The sequence below is a fragment of the Lutjanus erythropterus genome, chromosome 11 (genome assembly GCF_056507025.1).
Source record: "Lutjanus erythropterus isolate fLutEry1 chromosome 11, fLutEry1.hap2, whole genome shotgun sequence".
Classification (NCBI taxonomy): domain Eukaryota; kingdom Metazoa; phylum Chordata; class Actinopteri; order Lutjaniformes; family Lutjanidae; genus Lutjanus; species Lutjanus erythropterus.
Window position 1 is genome coordinate 28,627,734 of NC_139327.1, and position 10,592 is coordinate 28,638,325.

Below are 10,592 nucleotides of genomic sequence, written 5' to 3' on the forward strand. Positions count from 1 at the left end.
ATAATCCTCTTCTGTAATTATCAAATTGATGAGGATGTTTTTTTCAATTTGCATGTATTTTCTTAAGTTCTTTAGCTTTCTGGACCATTGTAGAAACTTTTAAATGTAATGTAAGCATCTCAATTTGTTTCATGAAGTAGGCTTTTAAATTCCCTCGGGTCTGACTTGACTAACTATTTTATTGCTACAAGTAATGACAAAAAGACCCTTTTATCCTGGTTATTGCCTGTCATCTCTTTACTTTTACACGCTTTCACATCTGTTCCCATTATTTTAGGCAGTGTAAATAAATATGCTTTCAGCTCTAAGGGAATTCAAGCATAGCACTAATTAAGGGCCTCAATGAGATCAGTTTGAGGTCCTTTTGGAGGCAGCAATAAGCTTCACACACTGCACAGAGCAGAAAATACATGCGATGACGCACACATGTGCACACAGCTCATAGATTTTGATTACATTGCCTCAGATTGCCGCAGTGAGGGTAATTATGTTGTTATTGTTGACTGTCATGAAAGCTGTGTGTGTATGTGTGTGTGTCAGCTGGTGAATCTCAGTGGTGGGATTATGAAGCGCACAACCTTTCCTTCATGCTGGGTGTCTGGTGGTGAGAGGCTCCACAAACAACAACCTGGGACCTGATGGATGTCACACTGACAAAGAGGATTTGGAAGAGGACAGAGAAGTGTGTGTGTGTGTGTGTGTGTGTGTGTGTGTGTGTGTGTGTGTGTGTGTGTGTGTGTGTGTGTGTGTGTGTGTGTGTGCGTGTGTGAGGGACATCTCTGTTGTGGATTAGTCTCCTCTTCATCCCTGGCCCTTTCTCTCTCTCTCACCTCTCACACATAAACACACACACACACACTCACAGAAGCTGCTCTATGCCATCTAACATGTCAGTAAAATATTTGAAGATCATGACTCAGGGATGTCTGACAGTTCTTGTTCTTAAATGCTATTTTCATGTGGTCATTTCATGGAGAATAATGCTGTCGACAGGCTTGAAAAATGGTGTCATCTAGCAGCGATCATCTGGATAGAAGTCTTATGAGTTTCTCTATTCTATTCCATTGTTGCCACGTACTGTAAATGAGATTTCTTGCTCTACACAGAAAAAAACAATATACCTTTATTAAGCAATCTCTCATGTCAGTCCGCCACAAAGCTTCTGTCTTTTGGTTGTTTTGCTCTCTTGACTTTGGTTGTAGATGCCGGACATCCTGATTATTCCATTTTACCCTAGAAATTAAGTTGTGTTAACAACCATATCATCAAAATGATTCGACTCTAGACATGACTGTGCGATTCCAGATAGCAGAAGATTATACGCTAATAATATGAATGCAGCACTTTTGTTTTTGCTCTCATTTTTCATAAGTTAAAGAAAAATATCTAAGACTTCTTCTAAAATGTTTATTTCTCTCAAATCTGTTCACAAATTTGATGAAATCCTGTCAGTTTAAATTTAGGTTTGCACTCAAAAGCAGAAAATGGAGGCACAGTTCAATAATAATAATGATAAGGCTGATGTATGTCTAGGCAGGAAGAGTCCTCAACCAGAGGTCCAAAGTCCAAAAATCCAAAAAATCCAAAAGGAGAGACAGGAAAATTAAAGTAAACTAGCAATCAACCAAAAAATCAGAGGGGGAAAAAAACACTACGGTAAGAGCAAAAAGGAAACATGAGGAGACTAGACAAACAGATGAGACAAACTGGCAACTAAAGAGGGAAGAGACACATGACTAAATACACTGTGAGGTTGATGAGGGATAGGTGGAAACAATGAAGGACAGGTGAAAACAGTTGGAACTCAGAAAAACAGAAAAAGACAGGAAATAAAGCCATGAGGGCCAACAACTATAAAAATATCAGGAAAAAAAAGGGAGGAAAAAGTTATGATTCACTCTACTCAGCCTCTGATTGGCTTACCTTTAGGGCAGGGGTTATGAGTTAGGGTTGGGTTATGACGTTGCCGTAGTGGGGAAAGAAATTGTCATCTGTAGCCCTTGAGTGCCTGGTGGATATCTTCGTAGCTAAAACAAGATGCATTATATGTCGCTCGGTCAGTCAGTTCCTTTTGTTCCCCATATTTGTGCAGCCACAGTTTTTGCTCTAGATGGCTGAAAACTGGCATGAAGGTCAATTGTATGTGTGTGTGTGTGTGTGTGTGTGTGTGTGTGTGTGAAGGTGCACGTTAGCTCAACTTCCATATTGCATGAAAGGTTGAATCGATTCAAAGGAGAGCTGCGGCATTTTCACACATTTAGGTTGACTCTAATTGGAGTTTCTTTGCAGATTTGGCAAGCAAAGTGTCCGCTGTTGTGTTGAGGTAATTGCCCCTCTTATTGTAGAGGAAAATTACGAGGCTCCTGCTAATAAGAAATGAATGCTGCCTCTGGTAAATATCATTAAAAAGCTATAATTTTAATTGGTGTCTGCATTAACTGCTGTACATTTACCGCACCAGATTTGACTTTCAAATGAAGACAACATCTAACATGTGGTAGATAAACTCAGGAGTCCCTTAAATATGTTCTTACCCAGAAACAGCTTTGTTTTCATTTAGAGACTCGCTTTAAAGCATAAATGCCTATTTTGAAATACATTCATCTGTGCTGCTGTGTGACACAGCTTGGCTTCATACATCCATTCTGGCAGCACTCATCCTTTATGATGGCACTAATAGAAATGTATGCGCATGTAGATAATTCCTGTCTGAGCCTTATTCAGTATTCAAGTGTATTATGAAACTTGTGGTGAGTGCCAAAAATTAATCTTCGAGCTGCCCCCTGTAGATTTTGGCTCCACAACAGCCTTAAATCTTTGGAATTTCCATATCAACATGAATGGCTGAATCTCCGCTTGTGGTAATATTTTAAAATTGGATTGGGTTTAGGCTGAATCCCTTCAAATTAAAAGGCTGGCCCCCCTCAGAGAGATCGGCATGTACCATACAGGCGCGGGGAGAAACGTTTCCTGACCGTCTTCAGGTGAACTCCGTCATTTCATTGCCTGTAGGAATAAGTGAGGGTCAGCAGAATGGCGAATAGAGTCACTTGATTAACTTTATATCAGAAGCTGAGCTGCCACACACTCTCTGAGCACCAGGAAAAGTTTTGTGACTTTGGTTCATTATCAAACTTGCTGCATTAATTTCAGTAAAACTAGCAGATATGTATCAGAAGACTCGTAATATAAAGGGCACTCAATTCATCATAGAGACTAATGCTTAATTTAATCCTGATTTACAACACTTAACATTTAAAGCAGGGGAGTAAAAGTCATTTTAGTTTATGTGCCACATACAGCCTTATTTGATCTGAAGGGGTGGGGGCAGACTCGTGAAAATATTGCATATCAACATATAAATAACAACACCCCCATATATTTCTCTTTTTTTACTGTAAAGAAGTCCGAGTACAGTCTGAAAACATTCACAGTTAATAAACCATCCATTTCCAAAATAAATAATGAACAGCCTGAAATGTCTTGAATAAAAACAAGAACAAAAGCAAAAATACACTCTCTGGACATTGAGTTAAGTGGCTGCCTGTCTCACTGCCTGCCGGATGCCATTTACTTAGTTATTAGACTCAGTCATTCAGCTTTAATTTACATTCTAATTAACATGAAATAGGCATACTAAAACAGTCATTCCAGCCCAGATTATAATTTCTAAAGGACACCGTGACTATAGCGTTGTTTCAATTTAGCATGATTCCTTAGTCTCTGGTGACTTGTCATGGTCACTTTATGATTTAATACAGTAAATAAATTACAGATTTCTCCTTCAAGATAAAAGGCTGATACAGATTTTTTGTACTGAAGCTTCTGATTGGCAATAATTTAACAATTTTCAGTATCTTCAAATATGACTACATTGTAAGTAATCATTGGTTTTTCAGGGAACTTTAATCTGGTCTGGCATTAATGACCAGTGGGCTGGATTGAAACTTTTTGCAGGCCAGTCCTGACCTCACAGGTAGACTTTACTGTCCCCAAGGAAATTTGTCTTGGATACATACAGTACCTGCCGTTAAAAGATACAAAAGTTCATACATACAATCAATTCATACACGGAGCTGTACACAATCACACACCCTCAGTACCTGCAGTACATGTACAGACTACCAGCAACCAACAAACTGCACAGTGTCCATTGCACAACACATCTGTTTTACATGGTTATCATAACATTATATAGTTATATTAAATAAAGAAAACCAAAACAAAAGCATTACATTCAATAGTTAGGCTACAGGTAGCTTCCTGTTTAAAGCTTTAATGGACATGGGGACAAAAAGTGGTTAAGCCTGTACTGGGGGACTCTAAAGCGTCCACCTGAGGGGAGAAGTTGCTACTTGTGATGGAGGACATGGATGGGGTCTGAAATGATCTTCTGGGCCTGTCTGATGATTTGTTCAAAAATAGACTTACAGGGTACACTTTTGTTTTTATATTTGCCTTTTTTTTTGTAACTGTAGGCTAGCACATAGTGAAATGCGGAGAAAACAGATGGAACAGTGACACAACTGTAGACGTTGGAGGACAAATCAAACATCTGACCTGTATACGCATGCGGCAAAAAGTCATCCCGAAAAAAATACTCAGCTCTATTCTACTTTGTTGCATTCTATTCTGCTCTATTCTATTTTGTTTGCTTTTTGGAGCAGACATAAATTACCCTGCATGGCTGGTTGTGTGTGCGTGTGTGAGTGAGTGAGCGAGTCTGTGTGTGTGTATGTTTGTGTGTGTGTGACGTGGTCTTGGTTTGAACTTTGTCGGCTGCACGCACACCCTGGCTCTGTGCTACAGGGAAATGTGGGCGTTGTGTCTGCCAGGCCTCTTACACTTGGCTTGTCTACATGCATTACTCACACACACACACACACACACACACACACACACACAAATACATGTGTACACATCCACAAACACATACCACAACGATACACATACACATACATGCACAGTCATAAATGCACACATACAAAGTCAAACAAACATACATAACAAAAGTCACACACACACACACACACACACACTAGGGGACAGAGTCCATTGAGGATTTCATCTCACTAAATAGTTAATATGCAAACTGGCCAGGCCTGCCAGGGAGCTAGCGGCTTGATAACATTAGCTTCACACACACACACACACACACACACACACAGTCTCTCTTACTTCATGGGTCTCCTCCTGCTGCAGCGTGCAGACTCATGGGACTCTAATCTAATTCAGAGTTGTTCAGTCATGTTTATTGAGGTGACGTTAATGCAACACTGTGCGCTGCAGCTCACTCTCTCTCAGCTCAGCTCTGCTTCCATACACTATACTCTCACATACAATCTCCCACAATCTTGCATCCAGTAGATGGCCTCATTGTGCCTTTGCGTGCATGCCTGCTGGCTACAAGTTCATCCCAGGACATGGAGGCACCTTCATTTTTTAGCTCCTCTTTTTCTGTTTGTGACTTTAGAACAGGGATATTATTGGAGTTTATGTCAGCGTAGGTCAAGTCTAAAATAAATTGCAAGAAAATGAAGGGAACACCATCATTGGGGTACTGTCACTGTAAAAAGGACAAGTTAGGCCTAGTTTATGATTTAGGCTGCAAAAATTTAGAAAATGATTTGAGAAACAAAGCTCAAATTTCTCAGAATAAACCACTAATTCTACTCTTTTCATAAATTTAGGTCTTAAATGTGTTTCTCATCATAAACCATGTGGCAAAACTCCTTGTAGTGCTGTATGTTGTGTGAATTTGGGTGGCTTTTAGCCTCCACAGCCTCCCTGGACAGAGGGATGGAGCAGTTGTGGCACAGACCGTGGCGCACAGCGGCAGGCAGCAGCTGAGCGGAGAGAGAGGAGAGCAGCGCGCACAGAGACCAGAGTCATTCCCATCACTCTCCGCCGGCCAGTCACACCGCAGACGCATCACAGGGTATCTGAATGATGCACGACAGAGGATGACCCTGAAAAGGAAAAGCATAAGGAGCGGATAAAACACCTTAGGACCGCCTTAGAAAAGGGGGGAGCGTGGCTGACTTTTCCCATGGAGGAGAGCGCAGAGAGGGTGAGCTCATTCTCCGTCACTTGGTACCAAGATACAAGTTGGATGTACGCCGAGGAGATGTGGATTTTGGGGGACTAAATACTTTTATTAGTCCGGAGAAAAAAATTTGGATTATTTCAACCCAAGACGCTGCTGCGCGTCACCAGCTGTCCACATCCACGGAGCAGAGCGCGCACTGTCTAAAAATTTTAAGGAAATGAGAAAATAAAACTGCGCCTGTGTCTCAAACTGCCAGAGATGATTTAGGTGGGTGGCCAAAATAACTCTTGAATATTTTTGAAAGCTGCGTTTTGCTGCGTCCGCACAACTGGACACGCAAACTAAACCAAAAGAAAAAAAAAAGAGCTCGCATCTGGATTATACCGACATGTCAGCATAAAAAGAGCTGCGATCTTTCTGTTTTAAATTAAGACATTTAAAATGCACTTTTCCGATATCAAATTGGGCTGTTGAGACTTTTAGATTATTTTTTCTTTTAGCAGAATTTTTTTGGCTCACCGCTCAGGTGGAAATGTCGGCAGGAGGAGGCAGTGCCATGTTCTGACAGAGAGCTGCATTCAAAGAAATAAAAAAAAATAAATGAAACTCAACACCTAGCAGTCAGGGTGCATCAGCGTCGATACAGGCACCAATATAATCACACGGACACGCCTCGAGGATCATTACACAAATCAGATAAACGCAGCGCGAAAACCATCAATACAAGTTATTGATGAGGTGGTATATAAGGCTAATGATTGGCCGAGCCTCTGTTTACTCAACAGCTGGGCAACAATATGGTGTGAAACTTTGGCTGAGGGCTTGATAGCTGCAGAAGCACACAGTGAGAAGAGAAAAAGGAACAAGGACTTCACTTTTAATGTATTTTTACTGCTGCTTTTCATGACTACAGTGCAAACAACAGCTGGAATATTCCTCCTCTTCAAACTAGAATGTCTGCTGCCTGTTCTGGAATTTATGAAGCAGGCATTTTTGGGGGACAAATTTTCGAAGAGATCTTTTTGAAATATTTATAGCAGGATGGCGGTCGTGACAAGGAGCCTATGGATGACCCAGTCTGTGGGAGAGCTGGTGCCGAGACAGATGACCTCTCCACCAGCCACGCCGTCCGTCTAAAACTCCTCCCCGGAGAGGCGCAGCTGCTGCAGGCTGGGGATGTGATGGGGTGACTGCTGACACCCCCCTCACCCACCCCCTCTGTCACTCTATTAGCCGTGCAACGTAAACAATGGATCAGAATTTCTCAACAGTTCGAGATGGCAAGCAGCTGCTGTCGGAGAAAGACTCGTCCAAGCGCGTGCTGACGGGATGCTTCCTCTCCCTCCTCATCTTCACCACGCTGCTAGGCAACACGCTCGTGTGCGCCGCCGTCACCAAGTTTCGACACCTGAGGTCAAAGGTCACCAACTTCTTCGTCATCTCGCTGGCCATCTCCGACCTGCTGGTGGCTATCTTGGTCATGCCATGGAAGGCGGCGACTGAGATTGTGGGGTTTTGGCCGTTCGGCGCGTTCTGCAACGTATGGGTGGCGTTTGACATCATGTGCTCCACTGCCTCCATCTTGAACCTCTGTGTGATTAGTGTCGACCGCTACTGGGCCATCTCCAGCCCATTCCGCTATGAACGCAAGATGACCCCGAAAGTGGCATGTCTGATGATCAGCGTGGCGTGGACCCTGTCCGTCCTCATCTCCTTCATCCCTGTTCAGCTGAACTGGCACAAAGCTCAGACTACCAGCTACGCAGAGCTAAATGGAACATACCCGGGTGATCTGCCCCCTGACAACTGCGACTCCAGCCTTAACAGGACCTACGCCATCTCCTCCTCTCTTATCAGCTTCTACATCCCCGTGGCTATCATGATCGTCACCTACACCCGGATTTACCGCATCGCCCAGAAGCAGATACGGAGAATATCTGCCCTGGAGCGTGCAGCAGAGAGTGCCAAAAACCGCCACAGTAGCATGGGGAATAGTTCCAACATGGAGAGTGAGAGTTCATTCAAAATGTCGTTCAAACGAGAAACCAAAGTCTTAAAGACACTCTCGGTCATCATGGGGGTGTTTGTGTGCTGCTGGTTGCCCTTCTTCATCCTTAACTGCATGGTTCCGTTCTGCGAGCCAAACGTGCCAGAAGGCGACTTCCCCTGCATCAGCTCCACCACCTTTGATGTGTTTGTGTGGTTTGGCTGGGCAAACTCCTCGCTCAACCCCATCATCTATGCCTTCAACGCCGACTTCCGCAAAGCCTTCTCCATCCTCCTGGGCTGCCACCGGCTCTGCCCGGGGAACAACGCCATCGAGATCGTCAGTATTAACAACAACATGGGCGCCCCTACCTCGAACCCCAACTGCCAGTATCAGCCCAAGAGCCACATCCCAAAGGAGGGCAACCACTCGGCCAGCTACGTGATCCCCCACAGCATCCTGTGTCAGGAGGAAGAGCTGCAGAAGAAGGACGGATGTGGAGGCGAGGTCGAGGTGGGGATGGTAAACAACGCCCTGGAGAAACTCTCCCCAGCCATCTCTGGGAATTTAGACAGCGATACTGAGGTCACGCTGGAAAAGATCAATCCCATAACACAAAACGGACAGCACAAAGCAGTGTCATGTTGAGAAAAGATGGCAAAGATGGGTTGGAGGCATGTATGTACGCACAAAGGGAAGGAAAGCTTACATAGAAGGACAGAAACAAAAGAGACAGTTGTCTTCAAGGACATGCCTGACAGGGATTTAGAGGACCTTAAGACTGTCAACAAAAATCTACATGGAAAAACCTACAGAATGTTTCAAAGTAAAGGCACTTTATCCTGGATATAACTATCTGCAAAATACTTTCAGCATTTATTGATGAAATTGACACATTTGATGATAAATGCTGATAATGTGAATATTAAAGCAGAACACTAGCTTCATGCACATGTACACATCTTTTTTGATATTTACAAAGATGTATACATGTGCATGTGTATACTGTACAGTACTGACACAATATACAGTGGAGGAAGATGTAGTAACTCTTAGCAAAATGTCTTGTAGGTAGGTGCTTTGTATGTGTTTCATGGAAGAAAGAACAATGTGGGTAAATTGGTTTTGGGTACAGTATGATTAGTTTATTGCAGTTATTTCTCTTTGGTACATTTTTAATTGCAAAATCAAGACAAATATGTTGCTGTGGTAATTTATTTGAGCTAAAACTGCTTCGAAAAACCAAAGTACAATATTATGAGTCAAACTAAACAGGCAGGTGACAAATAGTTGTCATACCCATGTTATCTTGCGGGAGGAGAGAAAAAGAAGGGGTCTACTTTTCCTTCCCAGTATCCCATTACATTGAAAAAAAAGTTGAGACAACTCAAAATTTCAAGGAAACCGGAACTGAATGAAAATTAAATGGTTTTATTTGAAAAAAATATACATATTTTCCCTCTGGCCTGTAGTGCTATTTATCCATCTTGATTTTTTTTGGTGTGAGTTGCAGAGTTTTGGCCTTCTCTCCAGTATAATGGGACTAAATGGCACTCAAACTGGCTCAAACCAACCAAAAAAGTCCCACTAGATTATGTTGTAGAAAAGTTTTACAAACTATTAACCATTTCTTGAGATAATTTGTTTTTCTTCCTTAGATAAACTAAAATCTATGAGTATTAAAATTTCTTTAAATTCGACTCAAAACTCATAAATCTATTGCAGTTAGGTTGCCCTGAAATTTTGAGCTTTTTCAACTTTTTCTTGTTGTTACAGTGTATAAGCCATCCTTAGTCATGCCCGCCAGGGACCCATCAGACTGGCTCACCTGAAGTTTCTTCCATTTCTTCTCCTCACTCGCTGTTTCATTAGCTTTGTCTCCCCTCTCTGCGGCTCCCCAGAAAACCCTCTCTAGGGCCCTGCGGTCTCCTCTCCTTTCCATCTTCCTGCTCTCGTTTCCTCAGTCAGCAAAGTCCCTTCCTCCCCTCTTGCTGCCCCTGTTTCTTCAGCCTTGTCAACCTCTTCCCTCCTCTCTCCGCCACCAGTCAGCGTGGTCCTTTTACACCGGCGCTGTACCTTTCTTTTTAAGTTCCTCCTTTTCCAGTCAGCCTCCTCTTCACCGTCTCCTCTGGCAGCCCTCCATTTTAAGCTCTTACTCCGTCTACTCAAAGTGGCACTAATGACTCTATTTTTGGCAAATGCTGTCAGTCCGTAATTAAAAAAGAATGTAAATGTGTAAACTAAAACTACCACACTTGAACAGAGGAGGCAGAGCAGCAGCCCCAGAGTGCGCTCAGCCGTAATGCAAGTGACACTTAGTGACCTTTTGCAAACTTGCAGATATCTGATTTTGTAAATTGCTCATGCTGGGAGCCATGCTGTGCTGTAGTAGCGATGTGGAGCACGCAGTGTGACAGTCGCTCTGTTTGGAGGGGTGGAGTCCAAGACAAACCACCACAATGGGAATTACCTTTGAGATATACAAGACATATTTTTGTTTTTTCCTCTCCTCTTTCAGAAATACATTTTTGTGCAGTTATACTTACAAAAATATAA

The 10,592-nt window shown here is 42.7% G+C and overlaps 1 protein-coding gene across 1 annotated transcript; it reads left to right on the top strand.

The window, feature by feature from the left end:
- Nucleotides 1–5,891: 5,891 nt before the first annotated feature.
- On the top strand, nt 5,892–9,319 carry drd1b (dopamine receptor D1b). Its single transcript, XM_084730361.1, has one exon. The coding sequence runs from the start codon at nt 7,299–7,301 to the stop codon at nt 8,682–8,684; it is 1,386 nt and encodes a 461-aa protein (XP_084586487.1). The 5' UTR covers nt 5,892–7,298; the 3' UTR covers nt 8,685–9,319.
- Nucleotides 9,320–10,592: the final 1,273 nt, after the last annotated feature.